Source organism: Zea mays, chromosome 8 (genome assembly GCF_902167145.1).
Source record: "Zea mays cultivar B73 chromosome 8, Zm-B73-REFERENCE-NAM-5.0, whole genome shotgun sequence".
Taxonomy (NCBI): Eukaryota; Viridiplantae; Streptophyta; class Magnoliopsida; order Poales; family Poaceae; genus Zea; species Zea mays.
In genome coordinates this window covers 166859513-166877680 of record NC_050103.1, presented here as the reverse complement: position 1 = coordinate 166877680, position 18168 = coordinate 166859513, and the positions used below count along the sequence as shown (strand labels likewise).

The window sequence follows — 18168 nt, the reverse complement described above, 5'->3', positions numbered from 1 at the left end:
GAGATATTTGGAATGCTTGGATGCCAAAGGTTGTGGTGGTTGGGGGGTATTAATAGCCCCCAACCACCTTGTAGTCGTTGGCCAAGGCTGCTGGCGATGGGCGCACCGGACAGTCCGGTGTGCCACCAGACACCAACTGTTCATTGTCCGGTGCTCCGCCCCGTCAGCTAACTGTTAGGGTTTGGAGCTGGTCGACCGTTGGAGCCTTTGTCTTCTTGAGGCATCAGACAGTCCGGTGCCCTCTGACTTTGCTGCTCTGACTCTGCCACGCATTGTTCAACGTGGCAGGTGCTTTTGCAGTCGACCGTTGACGCGAGCTAGCCGTTGCTTCGCTGGCTCACCGGACAGTCCGGTGAATTATAGCGGAGCGCGCCCTGGAATTCCCGAGAGTGGCTGGTTTGGAGTTGTACGGCCTGGTGCACCGGACTGTCCGGTGCCCCAATTTTCAGCACACTCAAGTTCTTTGCTCCAATTAAATTGTGCCCCCTAACTAAATTCTTTCTTGGTTTGTGTTGAACTTTATGCACCTATAATACATGAATTCTAGACAAACTAGTTAGTCCATGTGTTTGTGTCGGTCGTCAACCACCAAAATTTAATTATAGGAAATGATTAACCCTATTTCCATTTCAGAAAGCGGTGTGCCGAGGCGACAAGTCGGAGGCGGTGGAGGGGCTCGTGCCCGTCGCTGTGGCGAAGGTTGTTGAGAGGCTCGTCGAGGCGGTGAAGCGAGTCAAGGGCTTCGAAGCAGGCAGAGTAGGAGGAGGCGGCGACAACATGCTAGGGTTTGGGCGAGGCGAGATCGGTGCTCGGGGGACCGCGATGGGCCGCCCAACCGAACCTGATTGGGGTTTAGGCGAGGACCATGGGTTGAATCGCGGAAAGACAAAGGACCTTTCTACAAAACAACGACCGCAAAACGCGGGAAGAGCTCGAAATGGCTTCAAGTTTTAAGGAACGAGATGTTCTAACAAGACTATACTTTGAGAAATACAAGAACAAATGATTACATATTTATCTTTGGCTCCGCGAGCCAAGGGAAATACAAGAATTACCTTTGGAGAGTGAATAATCGAGATAGCATTTTTAGGCTTTCTCTAATTACTCTCTTCAATGATCGCATGAACAGTACAGAGTACTGTTCATCTATTTATAGATATGGGGCGCAGTCCAGGCGAAAGTATAATTGTGTCGTTGATATCTATACATTTGTTGTAATACAAATATTAAGGGTAAAGTTGTCTTTCTACTCTTGATTTGGTTTGTTACAAGACCTTTAGAATCATCTTAAGCCGAACTTGTGATCGTATCATTTGTCGAAGCTCTGTTGTGTCATTTCGTTCCTTCGTTGTTCTACCTTCGCCATTTGGTCCTGTAACATGTTTGTTAGATGAATCAAAACAGTGACCTTCGACAGAAAGAGAGAACCCAACAATCATTAGCTCACTAACCATGATTAGCATCGACCCCCATATGTGATGTGTTAGTGGCTAATCTTTTCTTTCTGTTCGCTCTCACCTCCTTCCACCAACCATTCACCGGCGACAACAGCATCCGGTACCCGGCGGCGCGGCCCTTGCTACCGCTGTTCATGCCGCATATCGGCGTGGAAGCGACGGCGACCTCTCCGTCGGCGCCGGCGCGCTCCATCTGGCACAGCACGTCGAGGAAGGCGGCGACGCCGCAGTCGGGCAGCGCGATCGGGCCCTGCGCCGCGTAGCCGTACTCGCGCTCCGCGTCGTCCAGGAGGCGCCGGAACAGCGGGTGGTTGGCGCACTCGGCGCGCACCACGAACCGCTCCCGCCCGGGGCCCACGTACACGGGGAAGCACCCCGACGGCGACGGCGACCGCCCGGACCCGACGCTCAGCCCGGACTTGCACCGCTGCAGGATTCTCGAGATCAGGCCGCTCTTCGTCCTCGCTGCCTTGCTCGTCGTCGTCGTCACCACCGTCGCTGCCATATTCTTCGTCCTTGCCTTTTCTGCTGGAGAACAGAGTTGAGCCGAGCCGAGACGACGAGCGAGCGCAGACGTACGAGGAGGTTATAAGGAGACACGGTCTAGGTCGAGGAGGGCAGCACTCAGCAGCCAGGTTCTAGCCTATTTGCATCTGCGTGTATGCTGCATGGTAAGTGACCAGTTCTCGAATATTTATCGGTACGGCTAGTTTATTTTTAAATTAAAACATGATAAATAAAAAAGAGCGGAGTAAGTACATGACAATAGGCAATATTAGCAGCAAGTAATAGCTGTCTGCTTGTCTGGAGGAAGCCTATATTGTCCTCGTAGATCGTCTTGACGCAGATTTTGTTGCCTTGTTGAGATCGAGCGCAACTTTGGACATGTCATTTGTTACTTGTTATGGTGAAGCAAGCACAGGGCGAAGCCAGGATTTGAATTTGAAAGGGGCAAATTAGATTAAGAGGGTTGTTAGAAAGTATTTTACACTATTTATGTTATGATTAGCTAAAAAAATTAGTAGCTCTTATGAAACTTGGAAAGGATTAGAGGGGGACATCGCCTCCCTCCCCGTCTCTCCCTGTAGCCACTCGCCATGCAAGAGCTGCTGCATGCTGGTACGTACTCAACATGAGCCACTACCGGAATCCGAGGCTTTGCCGAGTGTTACATTCTTTGCCGAGTGCCTTTTGTCGGGCACTCGGTAAAGAAGGCTTTGCCGAGTGCCGCACTCGGTAAAGTTAGGCTCTCGGCAAAGAGCCCCTTTACCGAATGCTAAACACTCGGCACAGGTAGGCACTCGGCAAAGACAAGTTTGCCGAGTGTAACGCACTCGGCAAACGGGGCTCTCGGCAAAGGGCCGTCAGCGGCCGTCCCAGAGCTGACGGCCGTCAGTCTTTGCCGAGAGCCAACGGCTGGCACTCGGCAAAGAGGCTTCTTTGCCAAGTGCTACGTAATAGACACTCGGCAAAGCCCTCTTTGCCGAGTGTCATACCTAGACACTCGGCAAAGTGTATTTTCATTTTTTTTATTTTGTCTCCCAAACTTTTTGTGGTATGTTCCTACACTATGTAGACCTACATGTATCATTTGTGGACAATTATAACATAGTTTACATAGTTAGTAGATTTAGTTCGTTTATTTGAATTTCTTCGGAAAATTCAAATTTGAACTGCAGGTCACTCGAAACTTGGAAAACCGTGCATGAAAAAATGATATTCATGTTACTTAGCATAAGTTACGACCGATTGCAGAAGCGTACCGGAAACTTCGAGCAACATGCTCACTAAACATGGCCGTGAACTTGGCATCCACATGTTTAAAAATTGTATAAAACACAAACAAAGTCAGAACATCATGAAACTTGTCCACGTGTCATGATATCATATGTATAGGCTGTGATAAAAATTTTAGAATGTTTGGAGAAAGTTGTGAGACACTATGTGTAGAAACCTAAGAGATCCACATGAAATAAACCTAGATTTCATGTGGATCTCTTAGGTTTCTACACATAGTGTCTCACAACTTTCTCCAAACATTCTAAAATTTTTATCACAGCCTGTACATATGATATCATGACACGTGGACAAGTTTCATGATTTTCTGACTTTGTTTGTGTTTTATACAATTTTTAAACATGTGGATGCCAAGTTCACGGCCATGTTTAGTGAGCATGTTGCTCGAAGTTTCCGGTACGCTTCTGCAATCGGTCGTAACTTATGCTAAGTAACATGAATATCATTTTTTCATGCACGGTTTTCCAAGTTTCGAGTGACCTGCAGTTCAAATTTGAATTTTCCGAAGTAATTCAAATAAACGAACTAAATCTACTAACTATGTAAACTATGTTATAATTGTCCACAAATGATACATGTAGGTCTACATAGTGTAGGAACATACCACAAAAAGTTTGAGAGGCAAAATAAAAAAAATGAAAATACACTTTGCCGAGTGTCTGGAGATGACACTCGGCAAAGAGGGCTTTGCCGAGTGCTAGATGTGTGGCACTCGGCAAAGATGTAGTAAAGACTCTTTGCCGAGTGCCGCTACTGGGGGCACTCGGCAAAGAAGTAGTAAAGACTCTTTGCCGAGTGCCGCAACGGGGGACACTCGGCAAAGAACTCTTTGCCGAGTACCGCCGATCTGGCACTCGGCAAAGAATATTTTACAATTTTTAAAAAATCTTTGCCGAGTGCCAGATCGCTGGCACTCGGCAAAGAAGGAAAATAACTATATGCCGGTTCTTCTTTCTCCTTTCTCTTCTCTCACGCTCTCTCTTTCTTTGCCCGCGCCGCCGCGCCGCCGTAGTGTCCGCCGCCGCGCCGCCCGCCGTCTGCCCGCCTTGGAGGCCGCGCCGCCCGCCGCCGCGCCGCCCGCCGTCTGCCTTGGAGGCCGTGCGCCGTGCCCGCCGCGCCGCTTGCCGCGCCGCCCGCCGCGCCACCCGCCGCGCCGCCCGCCGCGCCCTCCTCGGCCGTGCGTCGTGCTCTCCGCGGCCGTGTGCCGTGCGCCGTCTGTCCGCCCCCTCCCCACGGCCGTCCCCGCCGCACCCGCTCGCTCGTCGCCCCGCCACCGAAGGTATAAATTATGCGTTTTTATATTATTTATATGCGTGTTTATATGTGTGTTCATGAATTTATGCATGTTTATATGTTGCGTGTTTGTTAGTTAATAAACAAAAATATTTATATGCATGTTTAACTGTTTTGGTCATTTGTTGATAACGAACCGGTATTAGTTAATAAACAATATTATTTACGCCACCTTTTAATTTGAACAAACACATGTTTATAGTAATGTAATCAAAGTAGACACAGTCACATTTTTAATGAGAAGGAGAATGAGGGTATTTGTGCGTAGGTTGAATGTCCTTATCATTTTATGAATGGATTTCCGGCCATCGTGCCGTTGAATTATGCGTGGAAGACAGCCATCGTGCTGATACTTTTATTTGCAGGATTTCGAAACCTCCCCGTGCAGGGGAGGTGCTGCCGAAATTTTCTGTTGCTAGGCTTCTGTTAGGGGATGGAGGACCGTGAGTGGATGTACACGGGCCGTAGAGGAAGGAACGATGTCACCACTGAATGGATTAGAAAGACTGATGATTTCGTGGAACGGGCATATGGCGAAGCTGCTAAAGGAGCGAGTCTAGTCCCGTGCCCGTGCAGCAAATGTGACAACCGGAAAAGAAAACCAAAGAAGACCATGGTAGAACATATTTGGAAGAATGGATTTACGTCGGGCTATACTCGGTGGATATTTCATGGTGAAGCGCATCGTACGAGAGAGGAGGTGCTGAGACAACGTGTCGAGGATTATGACGCGGATGCGGGGGTAGCAGATATGTTGAACGACTATCAGGAGGCACAGTACACGGGAGGATGTATGGATGACGAGCCAGAGCCGACTGCAAAGGCGTTCTACGACATGTTCGACGCGGCACAGAAGCCCCTTCACGGCCAGACAAAGGTTTCTCAACTGGATGCCATTGGGCGTGTAATGGCGTTCAAGTCGCAGTACAACATGAGTAGAGACGCATTCGATGGCTTGTTGACGGTTATTGGGAGTCTGCTTCCGGATGATCACGTTCTGCCAAAGAGCATGTACGAGGCACAGAAACTACTTCGTGCACTCAAGATGACGTATGAGCAGATTCATGCTTGTCCGAAGGGCTGCGTGCTATTTAGGAAAGAATACGCGGAGGCAAAGTACTGTCCCAAGTGTAATTCGTCTAGGTTTATGGAGGTAGACTCTGGTGATGGACAAAAGAGGCAGCTCGACATCCCCTTGACAATCCTACGACACCTTCCTTTCGTACCGAGGATCCAGCGTCTGTACATGACAGAGGAATCCGCGAAACATATGACTTGGCACAAAAATGGAAAACGATACAATCCTGACAAGATGGTGCACGCATCAGATGGTGAAGCATGGAAACACTTTGATGACATTCACCGTGAGAAAGCCGAAGAGGCTCGTAATGTACGTGTTGCGTTGGCCACAGATGGGTTCAATCCCTATGGAATGAGCGCTGCCCCGTACACATGTTGGCCCGTGTTTGTTATCCCAATCAATCTCCCCCCTGGTGTGTGCTTTCAAAGGCAGAATATATTCGTGTCGTTGATAATTCCCGGACACCCGGGGAACAAAATGGGCGTGTACATGGAGCCTTTGATCGATGAATTGGTACGTGCCTGGGAGGAAGGGGTATGGACGTTTGACCGAGCTACGAAGACAAACTTCAGAATGCATGTTTGGTACCAGTACTCCATGCATGACTTACCGGCCTATGGGCTATTCTGTGCCTGGTGTGTTCACGGTAAGTTCCCATGCCCAGTTTGCAAGGAAGCTCTCAGGTTCATTTGGTTGAAAAAGGGTGGCAAATATTCGTCCTTCGATAAACATCGACAATTTCTTCCTGCTGACCATCCATTCCGCCTAGACATCAAGAACTTTACGAAAGGTGTCGTAGTGACAGACCGCCCACCTGCAGCGATGACTGGTGCCGAAATTCGTCAACAGATAGATGGGCTCGTGGCCAATACAGAAGGTGGTTTTGTGGGATATGGTGAGCAGCATATGTGGACACATAAGTCTGGCTTGACTCGGCTCCCCTATTATGACGACCTGCTCCTTCCACACAACATTGACGTGATGCACACTGAAAAAAATGTTGCCGAGGCACTGTGGGCAACAATTATGGACATTCCTGATAAGTCAAAGGATAATGTGAAGGCAAGAGTGGATCTGGCAGCGTTATGTGATAGACCAAAACTAGAGATGAAGCCGCCAAGTGGCGGAAAGACATGGAGAAGGCCTAAGGCCGATTTCGTCCTAAGCAGGGCCCAGAGGAAGGAAGTACTTCAGTGGATCAAGATGTTGATGTTCCCTGATGGGTATGCAGCTAACCTGAGTAGGGGGGTGAACTTATCTACTATGCGAGTCTTAGGGATGAAGAGTCATGACTTCCACATATGGATTGAACGGATTCTTCCTGCGATGGTTCGAGGCTATGTCCCTGAGCATGTCTGGCTAACGCTTTCAGAGTTGAGCTATTTCTTCCGTCAGCTTTGTGCAAAAGAGTTATCTCGGACCGTGGTTGCAGACTTGGAAAGATTGGCCCCCGTGTTACTGTGTAAGCTTGAGAAGATATTTCCACCCGGCTTCTTCAATCCAATGCAGCATTTGATTCTTCATCTCCCCTATGAGGCACGAATGGGGGGCCCCGTGCAGGGACGTTGGTGCTATCCAATCGAGAGATGTCTAAAGACTATTCGAAAGAAATGTAGAAATAAATGCAAAATCGAGGCTTCCATTGCAGAGGCATACATTCTAGAGGAGGTCTCAAACTTCACAACAACTTATTATGGTGACAAATTGCCGAGCGTGCATAATCCACCCCCTCGTTACAATGATGGCGACAATGAATCGAACCTTAGCATATTTCGAGGCCAACTCGGAAGCGCAAGTGGCTCGACCACCAAGACCCTGAATCATGACGAGTGGCGACATATCATGCTATACGTATTGACCAACCTTGAAGAGGTGACGCCATACATGGAACAATTTCTTCATGAATTCTGGCGTCGATCAAGGGACCCCACTCCACAGGAATATGACGCTCTTCTTAGAAAGGGTGCGCGAAATGGGTTGCCCGATTTCATTTCCTGGTTCAAACGTAAGGTACGTGCTTAGTTTGTAAAAGAGATACGTCTTTGAACTCAATTTAGCATCTTTTAACTTGCGAATACTTGCAGGGCCAAAGAGATCCGTCTATGAGTGCCGAGTTGAGACAAGTAGCCAACGGCTTTGCTTATAGGGTCAAGAAATATTCTGGGTATGACGTCAATGGATACCGTTTTCGCACAACACACTACGACCAAAGTCGGCCCAATCGGAAAACAACGTGTTCTGGAGTCTTTACGCCGGGGCTTGACAATGTCGATTATTTTGGACGAATTGAAGAAATATATGAGCTCAATTTTTATGGTTCCAAACCTCTTACTCCAGTGATATTCAAATGTCATTGGTTTGACCCTCAAGTGACGAGACGGACACATTCTAATCTTGGGATAGTCGAAATTCGACAAGATTCCACCTTAGCAGGAGACGATGTCTATATCGTGGCCCAACAGGCCACACAAGTGTATTATCTCCCATATGCGTGTCAAACGAAAGAACATCTTAAGGGTTGGGATGTTGTGTATAAGGTATCGCCGCATGGGAGGTTACCTGTTCCTAACGATGAAGATTACAACTTAGACCCGGACACATATGATGGAGAGTTCTTCCAAGAAGATGGGCTAGAAGGGCGATTTGAGATAGACTTAACAGAAGCTATCGGAATGGACGTAGATATTGAAATGGTTGTTGATGAGGAGGATGATGAGGTGCAAAATGATAATGACTTAGTAATCCTTGAAGGCAATGATGAGGTTGCGTCTTCCGATGGTGTTGAGATTGAAATGCTTGATAGTGATGATGAGAGTTTTGATCCGGCTAACCCCGACACATATGAAGATTATTTTTAATCGATGTAATGCTATATGACTTTTTATTTCGCACCTGTTTTTAAATACATCTTTTTATATGTGCTTATTTGTTTACTCTTAATTGCAGGTTGTTGGACAAATATGGTGGGCGGTTTCCTGAGGAGGAGGAGGGGGAGGAGGAGTAGGACGGCGGACGATGCAGAGCAGGCAGCGCAGCAGCAGGAGGCAGAGCAGGCAGCGCAGCAGCAGCCGGCGCCTCAGGACGACGACGACCAGCAGGACGACGACGACCAGCAGCAGGACGCCTCAGGTTCAGGCGGCTCTAGTTCGAGGAGCATCTACCTGCGAGGCCCCGCGAGTCTCCCGCCGCGTCCCATACTTCGGGACAGACGGCCGTTGATTCGGCCGGAAGGGGAGAGGTATGTAACTTTATGTTCTTCATTCTTGTTCATATTATGTGTTCAAAATCATAATATAAACTAATACTTTTTATTTATCACTTGGACAGGTCTTGGACGGTTTTGGATTATGCTGGGGGTCATCGTCGCCCCCCCAACAACATCCTCGGCCTGCTGTGCAGGGAACACTTCCCTGGACTTGTGGAGTACGCCGGAGTGACGGGCCCAGCCTTCACCTTCGACCACTACGCCGTCGCCCCCGATGCAGTAGACCGGGACGGCAGGGAATTCAATAACAAGGCGGAGCGGGTGAAGCAAGAGCTGTGGGTAAGTCTTAGTAGAATATAAAATATGTCGCATTCGTTGCAAATTCTTGAAATAATGTATGGATACATCGTTTTTGTATGCAGGATTTCTTCAGATGCGATGCTGGATACGAGGCTAGGGCGGATGTGGTGGCCACCACGTGCTGTAAGAAGCTCGTCGTGGACATGCACTATGAGGCCCGCATCCAGGCCATCATCACCTACCACGGCTCCGTCCTTGGGGAGAAGGTGACCAAACCTCAAGCCCGAACCATGTCGTTGACCAGGGAGCAGTACATGCAGGTAAAGTCATGCATGTTTGGTACCAGTACTCCATGCATGAATTTTATTTTATCTTCTGATATGCACTTTATGTGTTTACTTTGCAGGTGATTCCACATTGGTGCGCCGCACATCCTCTGTGCTGGGAGCAGATGGTGGATAGGTGGTGTTCGGCTGAGTGGGACGAGGTGCACACAGCTAGCCGGGAACGGCGTTTGCAGATGCAAGGGCCCTCGCACCACCAAGGCAGCCGGAGCCTGGGCCAATATGTCGAAGCATGGGTACGCCACCTTTTTATTTCGATATATAGCACTAAGTTAGATATTATTTCTAACTATCTCGTTGGTTTTCGTTGCAGTCGGCGTCACATGGTGGCAGGCCTTGTTCCACCTTCTCGGCCTATGCTATGGCCCATAAGGGTAAGGCGACGTCCGACGTCACCTACAACCCGGATGACGGGCCCGAGGCCTACACCAACCCCGCCGTCTACAGCCGCCTCCATGACTACACCGCCATGGCGCAGGAGGTCCATGGCCCAGACTATGATCCGAGCACCGAGCCTATCGACCCCGATGTGCTCATGAGGGTCGGAGGAGGCAAGAGACATGGGCGGTACTGGATTGCCGACGGGGCAATCGACTCGTCCTCCACTCCCACTCTGTCTCAGGTGAGAGCAAGGAGCACTGGCTCGAGCCCAGCCATTCGACCTCGGCACGACAGCTCACAGCATCGCATTTCACAACTCGAGGTTAGTGCTTCTGTAACTCGTCCTTCCTTTAGTTATATACCTAGTCTTTGAGTTACTATAACGTTGGCTTGTAATATTACAGACCCAACTAGAAGAGATGGAGGCGAGGATAATGGCGGAGCGGGCGGCGGCTGATCAGAGGATGGCGGAGATGTTCCAGTACATGCAGAGCCTTGGCGCCGCACAGGGCATCGCTCCGCCACCTCCATTGTTCCCCCCAGTTGACCCTACTCTCTTCCACACTCCTGTGAGTACCAAAATTGTAGTTAGATGTTTGTAATGCATCTGGTATAACACATGCTATCTCTTCTTTGTGCAGGGCCAATCTGGGGCGGCATCCAACAACCCTCCGGAAGGGTTCAGCCCAACGCAACCCCGGCCAAACCGCCCACCTCCATGAGTCGTTGTTTTAGACTTTAGAACTTATGTATAATACTTATGTTTCTGTTTGATACTTATGTGAGAGCTTGCGACGTTTGAGACTTATGTTTGTGTTTAATACTTGTGTTGAACACTTATGTTTGTGATGGATATTTATGTTTGTGGTCACGGTTTTATGTTTGTGTTGGCTATTTATGTCTGTGATGATATCTGTGATGTATATATGTGATATATATGTGATATCTTCTGTTTGTGTGGATGGAAAACAAAAATCAAATAAAAAAGGTACATACTGGTCACTTTGCCGAGTGTAACACTCGGCAAAGAGGCTCTTTGCCGAGTGTCTGGGTCAAAACACTCGGCAAAGAGCACAGACCTGGGCACCGGCTTAGGTTCTTTGCCGAGTGTTGTGTCGCTGACACTCGGCAAAGAGGTCGGCTTTGCCGAGTGCCAGTTGGGACACTCGGCAAAGAGCCTGACATGGGGACCCTCCCTGGCGGGCTCTTTGCCGAGTGTCCCAAGTGGCACTCGGCAAAGAAGGCGGCTTTGCCGAGTGCTGCCAGGAGGACACTCGGCAAAGATATCTTCGTTGCCGAGTGTCACCGTTGACACTCGGCAAAGCCGCCGTCTCCGTCAACCGGCGCCGTAACGGTCGCTTTTCTTTGCCGAGTGCACCCTGACACTCGGCAAAGATCTTTGCCAAGTGCCCGAAAAAAAGTACTCGGCAAAGAAGTCTTTGCCGATGTACTGTTTGCCGAGCCTTCTTTGCCGAGTGTTACACTCGGCAAAGCCTTTGCCAAGTGTTTTTAAGGCTTCGCCGAGTGCTTCCGACACTCGGCGAAGAGGTTGATTCCGGTAGTGAGCAACCATAGTCTGAACTGAACTGGCGACGGCTGAGTGCTGACAGGCAGCGGCGCAGCGCATGCGTTGAATAGCAACTAGATCAGGAGGCCCACTTCGTGCGCCCTGCAGTAATCATGGCTATGATGAGACATATCAAATTGGAATTATAATAAAATCTTAATTTGCGGTAACAATTAGACAAATCAACATGAAATGCAAGAGAAACATAATTAAGTACATCTCTAAAGAACAAGCTTTTGAGTGTGACGTCACAGCTGATATCTGTTTTTTTGGCTTGGTTCTGTAAACCATGGAGAGTTTTTTCTTAGCTCAAAACACAAAACAATCTCGATGCAGACAGCTATAGTAACCTAGTATTACAAGGCAGCCAGGCAAATTACAGAGTACTGTCCAAACTAACAAAGCGAGGCTAACATGCCATAATATTTTATTTTACAACGGCGGGACAGGTAGCACAGAGGATTATGATTCATCAGGCGTATTACTAATTGAATTCTCTGACAAAATCAGTTAAGTCACTCATGATAGTCATGAAGTTAGCCATCAACTACACACTGAATAGAAAAAGGAAAGGCAAAAAATTAGTACCTAGAAAACACCCCCTAAGTTAACAGGCGCTATAGCAGCTATATGAAGAATTCACCTAGTTCAGCATCTTACTGCTTCCAGTGCAAAAAGAATTGGAAGACATGTCGCTAGCAACCCCTAAATCTCTACAACTGTACAAGCTACAAGAACTAATAATCCATAAATGAAAGCAGTTTGTTATTTTTTAGAGAACATTTTTACCTACCACGGTCTAACACCAATCCAATGAGCTAAACTGTTCACTCTCAGGAGGGAGTCTACACCATCAACAGATAATTCAGGTCTTCAACGGTCAATCAAGTGTGTTGGGAACCAGATTTGTCTTCTCCAAACGCAGAAGCAACCATCTCCCGCTTTTTCTCCTGACATATTGTACAGCTTAAGTAAGCATCAAGAGCTTGTAGATTACAAAGCTGTTACTACCAATAAAATTAAGAGTGAGATCTCGATCCTTCGAACTGTGCAGGAAATAATTCAACTCTATATATATATATATATATTCTCAAACACCAATAAATAACATCTTCGAGAAGATCGATACTTATGTAAGACTCTTTTTCATATACACGCAATGCACAGGCTTCCTACAATAACAGTATTCTCAAGACAAGTAATCAATAATTCAGTGAGATAATCTGTTTTTGTTCTCAGAACAACATTCTGTTCAACCTAATCAATAATTCATATGTTCTTTATAGTTAATGTCCAAGTTAGCAAAAACAGATAGCGGTGGTAGACTAAAGTGAGTGTCAGCGAACCAGACTTTTTGAGTAGTGAGGACTTAGCTCTAAAAAAAGAAACAAACCTGATGTTCCCCTCCCTAAATGATGAACAGGCACTAGATGCGACTGCACATCTTTTCTCTTGAACCGGCAAGATGAGGCCATCTTCCCGTCTTTCAATTGAAGCTGCGCTAAAACAGTCCGCTGCTGAAACAGTCCTTTAGGCAGAACTTGCAAGCCAAAAGGCTTATTAAGGGCAACCTGACAAAACATTCCTTGGCTAAGATTCATAGTTCTAAATGTAAAATTGGAAATTAGCTTCATGTGTTATTACAGATTTTGGCAAAACAGGCAAAAAAAGCAGCTCAGAATCAACAATTTAATTCGCCCACAACCTAATATTGAGTCGCTGAGTTGAGAGGAAATAAAAATATGTTCAGCTAACAATTTAATTTGCCCTCGCTAGATAGATATAGTTTTTTGCTTCTCTATGGTATCTTGTTTGAATGTGAAAGGAGTTAACTCCTTGGGAAGGTTCGAGTCTTAATTATCACTAAATTTTGAGATGTTTCCCTGGTATTTGGCAAAGATCAACATATGCTATATATACACAGTTGTGATGCAATCACAACTGTAGATTTTCATTAACAGAAACCCTGTAAAATCTGTATACCACTTTGCCATTCTAAATGTCTTGGAAAAAAGACAGTTGAGAATGTACCATAGCTACAGATTATAAGTTATTGAGTCAACTATATCATCTAAAGTAACAATATGGATTCATGCTTTAAAATGCTTTGGTTCCATTCAGATATCATTACAATGTAGTAGATGCCAGACCTCATCAACACATAAAGAAGGGTAATGCAGATGGATTGTTCATCAGTTCAGTAGCAGCTCCAATCAATATTTGGGCCCTCGTTATGAATGCAGGGACTGGTTTCACATCCCAAGTATATGAACTGTCACCCATATTCCTTGATAAGGTAGGTCCCCGATTCCCGAGCATAGTGCTTTTCTAAGCATGGCTACATTTATAAGCTATAAGGTATTTTTTCTTGCACTTTAGGGTTGGATTATGGAGCATTGGGGAAATAACTACTACATCAGTGTCATAGCTGGCGCAACAAATGGGAGTTCCTTGGTAGTTATGTCAAAAGGTCTGTCCTAATCGATGGCTGTATTGGAGTCTTCTTACATTTTCTTCATTCATTTGTAACATCTTCGGGGTGGTGCCTACACATGGCTAAATGCTCTATGCTGACTCATGTGTGCTATGGCATGCAAAGCATTGATTATAACTGGATCCTGGTGGTCTTCATGTTCTTGTTTGCTAAAGTTTCAAGATATTCTAACAGATAACTTGAGAGTACACACAAATAGACCAGATTATTAACGGGTTTACCTAGCCATTATATTGGGTGGGCACAGGCCACGATTTTAGTCTATACATTGGGTTGGGTATGGGCTGAATTTTTTGATCAAAAACCATTCCCAATATAGAAAAAACCATCACAACCTGGGAAAAAATCTAGTCCTGTGCACCTGTTAGATGGGCACATGGGAAAAAATCTAGACTTACATCTATCGGTCAGGCCTGGGCCAGAAAAAAGGGAGTTTCTGGCTCAAAACCACATAGATGTTTGACCTGTTACTGTTTTGTTAAAATCTGGGCCTCAAACTGTCTTTCTCCATAACTGATGAAAATGCTCCACTTCTATAGTGTTAGATGCAAGCACAAATAACACAACTTTTGGGCTGATAATAACAGTTATGTTATTTTATAGATATTTGGCCTGTTTTTGTAGCAGTTAAATTTGCTAGTTTGCCTTGCTTGCACTGATTATCTATGCACTTTGGTTTAGAATTACCATATGAGTTACATTAATTTGAACCCTTTTAGTCTTTGCAGTAACTCCTTACACTCACCAGTCTTACAAAGTTAGTGAATCATTACCCTACAAGTGGATCAACAAGAAATGGAAAGAAGGTTTTCATGTTACATCAACGACAACTATCGGAAGCCGATGTAGTTACGTCAAGGAACTCTGGATACTCTGAATAGGTAATTGGCAAGTTGTTTTTGGTCAACACACAGTTAGATGTATATCCTACAAAACTTTTAGAACTCTCAATAGAGTAACCTGTAGGGGTCAATGACACATGAAAACCGACTCCCAAAAAGGTACATGTGGGAATTGAGCTAACTATGCTTCGGAGTTGAGATTCCACAAATTCAAAGAAACACAATACTATGCCACCGAGACGACAGAAGCACACGATCAAATAACAAGCACATCAGCAACAGAAAAACCTCCCAACAGTATACCATGATCCCACCACCCCCAAAAAAGAAACACAGGCACGAGTACATATATGCAGAGGAAAAACAAACCATATGAGCTAACTGTGGTAGTATAGGCTGGGAAGGTTGAAGTCTGTCCTTGTCCTTGTCAAAAGGATCAACATCAACTCCTGGAAGGTTGAAGCATGTCCTTGTCAAAAGGTTTCCTACATCACCAGTCAAGGTTTAGAAGAAAACAACATGAGACTATATATGCACTGCAGAATAGAAGAGAAACAAGCCTATTCTGATTCTTGAAAAAACATGCACGCAGATCACATCACTCTTCAGCATACATTTATTGCAGCTAGAAACTCTCATCCACAAGCACTTCATAATGGTCAATGAACCAGCCATCATGACCATGCATGTTCAATTAAAAATAGTTTATGTAGGTTAATTCAATTGCTCTAGCAACAGAAGTGATATATTCATGTGCCATTGTTGATCAATACACGAGTACAAAACAGAATAAAAGCTTTAACCAATTCAAAGAGTACATTAGTTGTCTCGTTACCTGCAACAACAGCAAAACCAACCTTTAAAAACCACCATGGGAATTGGGGGGAAGGGGGCAAGAGTATTCAGACAGTGGCTCAGATTTAACAATTATCAAGGTAACAATACAGTTTATAGTGGATACAGTTTTTTTTCAAATCATGTAACTGGCATCCTTAGATTACACAACAGATATCAAAGCAAATCACTGTACAGGGAATTAGCATCAGACAATCGAACACATTCCAAGTTATAGAGGTTATGTAGAAAAAAGTAGGTGCGCACCACTACGATTTCCAGTGGAACACAAAGTAAGCAGCAGCCAATCAGGCAGACAGTTTAGGCTCTACTGGATCGCACGCCAAAAACACACTTAGGAATAACCAATTAGCATTGTGGCAACAATAACCAACCAGACACGCGTCAAATACGCGATGGCCAGAGGCCCATGAAGCGCGGAGGAGGGAGTTATTTGGATTGGAGACAGGTGGAGGCAGCCCCTCCGCTCGTGATAGCAGGAGGGTGAACGCCGACTCGCTAGTCCATGGGCCTGCGACTACCTCTAGGGACGGGAGGTGAGAGCAGGAGCCTGCCCGCTGGGTGGCGAGATAGGGTCAAGTGGGGACAGGACCATCGCATTCACCAAGTCACTCCAAGGGACGGGGAGAAAAATACTCATCAATCTCGCTAGATTTTTTTGGGGGGAGAGGGCGGTGGGTGTCGACTTGGGAAGGGAGAGAAATAAAGGTTATGAAATAAAGGAAAAACCACAAGATCTAAGGAAGCAGGGAGGAGTGTGCTGCGTGTCTTACATGGACATCTCGTGGACGGAGCAGGTGACGCCCTTGAGGGTGTACTTGGGGTCGGGCGTGAAGTCAGAGTTGGGGAAGGCGACCTGCGTGATGATGGCCGGGAAGAGGACCGGCAGCAGCAGGTGGGTGATGAAGTAGGAGCAGAAGCCGTAGATGTACCAGCCGACGAGGTCGACCACGACCGGCGGCTCCTCGGGTATGACGTAGGCCGACGCGGCCGTCTCGCGGCAGTACGCCTCCCTGACCACCTGGATCTCGCGGGCCGTCTCCTCCCCGGACTGCGGGGGCGCTCCACCGTTGCCGCTGCCGGCGCCGCCGCCATTCTTGCCGCCGTTGCCGTTGCCGTTCTTGGGGACGACCGCCTTCTCCTTGGCCGCCGCCGCCTTCTCCTTGTCCTCCTTCTCCAGAGCCTCCCGCATGCTGCTCCGAGGCTGCGGCAATGGCTGTTGCTGCTCCGACATTGCTCGAGTAATAGAGTATTTTTATGAGTGCAAATGGAAGCTTATCAAACTGGTTCAATGTGAATCTTTCTATTTAAATACAAAAAATAGATGTAACCAAACCACATGATACCATTTGTTTCAATATATCAGGAACCTCACTACATGCAGTAAATCAACTTACCTTTTTCAACTCAACTTTGGGTGGCTGCTCCTTGTAAAAGCTTGGCATAGGTGTGGCTTTAAATGTTAGGCTCTTCCTCAGTAGTTTGATCTCAGCCTCTTGGCTCTCCTGAGTGTTCATAGATTAACTTTCAGAACTAAAACATACAATTATCCCATAGGTTTTTATGCAAATAATGTGAAAGCAGCTCTTGCCTTAGATTTCTCCCGCAAATTTGTTTTTTTCCAGTTCCTTCGCATGGATTTTTTCTTCAAGCTTTTGGAAGAACTGGGATATAAGGAATGACTAAGGCCCTTCAGTACAAGAAAAACGAAAAGTAGACAAAATCTGGATAATTAAAACACCACTGTGGAATATAGTACAGACCTCCTTTCTCTTCTCAGCACGCTCCTCCAATCTGAAACTAAAACCAGCATCAGCACTCTTACGAGCTGCTGCACGGGGAGTATTGGTACTTCTGCAACACAGCATCAAATTAGCAGGATTTTGTATTGACACCACTGAGAAGAACAGATAAGTAGCTATCAATCAATCACAAGGAATTTCTTACGATGTGGTGGAGTGCACATCATCCTCTGTTTTCTCTGACTGTGTTTGTTTCAATGGTTTGTCCGTATTTTCATCTGACCTGTTATCCAATATCAATAATTTCAGCAAAATAAACGATAGAAACCAAAATCCATAACGGTTCTGGTTAGTGAATCTAGTGCGACAAACAACACTGATCAAACCATTTATAGTAAGCATCAGGAAACAGGAAGACGACACAAAGTCGAAACAGCCCACATTAATTGTGTGATGTGTTCTATTTAGAGACTAACTGAAATCATTCGACGCAAAAGGAATTACTTTTAGTTAAAAGAAACTTGGATTTCGACTCTCCTCCGCGCTTCACGGGCCTCTAGCCATCGCGTATTTGAAGAATATGAGATATTTTTAAAAACAAATTGCAAACTATTGTTTTGAAAAAATAATCAAATATTGATGTGACACAAATGAATCAGAAATGAATATAAAGTATTTTGAATTGTGGTAAGATAAGTGTCACTCTCTCCCTTTCCTGTATTATGGTTTCTGTTCATGTCCTAGTGATATGTCAATTTAGATAAACACACATTTTGCCGCATGTTACTCAATCTCTCTCTAACTACCAAT

General features: G+C 46.1%; 3 protein-coding genes across 3 annotated transcripts; all 3 read right to left on the bottom strand.

Moving 5' to 3' along the window:
• Positions 1 to 1446: 1446 nt before the first annotated feature.
• Positions 1447 to 2619, bottom strand: LOC109941937 (uncharacterized). Its single transcript, XM_020543208.1, has one exon. The coding sequence runs from the start codon at positions 1960 to 1962 to the stop codon at positions 1447 to 1449; it is 516 nt and encodes a 171-aa protein (XP_020398797.1). The 5' UTR covers positions 1963 to 2619.
• Positions 2620 to 14495: 11876 nt separating this feature from the next.
• Positions 14496 to 16850, bottom strand: LOC109941617 (uncharacterized). Its single transcript, XM_020542747.3, has 2 exons — positions 16390 to 16850; positions 14496 to 15246 (listed from the first exon to the last, which is right to left on the bottom strand). Exons 1-2 carry the CDS (start codon positions 16848 to 16850, stop codon positions 15204 to 15206), a joined length of 504 nt encoding a protein of 167 aa, XP_020398336.1. The 3' UTR covers positions 14496 to 15203.
• A 118-nt stretch (positions 16851 to 16968) lies between these two features.
• LOC109941562 (protein WVD2-like 4) lies at positions 16969 to 17621 on the bottom strand. Its single transcript, XM_020542657.2, has 4 exons — positions 17564 to 17621; positions 17380 to 17470; positions 17208 to 17280; positions 16969 to 17121 (listed from the first exon to the last, which is right to left on the bottom strand). Exons 1-4 carry the CDS (start codon positions 17583 to 17585, stop codon positions 17005 to 17007), a joined length of 303 nt encoding a protein of 100 aa, XP_020398246.1. The 5' UTR covers positions 17586 to 17621; the 3' UTR covers positions 16969 to 17004.
• Between the last annotated feature and the right edge of the window lie 547 nt (positions 17622 to 18168).

What these genes read in the sequence shown, in the direction of transcription:
- LOC109941617 (XM_020542747.3), bottom strand. Translation starts at nt 16,850, where the DNA reads ATGTCGGAGCAGCAACAGCCATTGCCGCAGCCTCGGAGCAGCATGCGG. An exon ending in TCCGTCCACGAGATGTCCAT is followed by an intron (nt 15,247 to 16,389) that starts GTAAGACACGCA and finishes CTGGTGATGTAG; the next exon opens with GAAACCTTTTGACAAGGACA.
- LOC109941937 (XM_020543208.1), bottom strand. Translation starts at nt 1,962, where the DNA reads ATGGCAGCGACGGTGGTGACGACGACGACGAGCAAGGCAGCGAGGACG.
- LOC109941562 (XM_020542657.2), bottom strand. Translation starts at nt 17,585, where the DNA reads ATGATGTGCACTCCACCACATC. An exon ending in GATGTGCACTCCACCACATC is followed by an intron (nt 17,471 to 17,563) that starts GTAAGAAATTCC and finishes GCTGTGTTGCAG; the next exon opens with AAGTACCAATACTCCCCGTG. An exon ending in GTGCTGAGAAGAGAAAGGAG is followed by an intron (nt 17,281 to 17,379) that starts GTCTGTACTATA and finishes CTTATATCCCAG; the next exon opens with TTCTTCCAAAAGCTTGAAGA.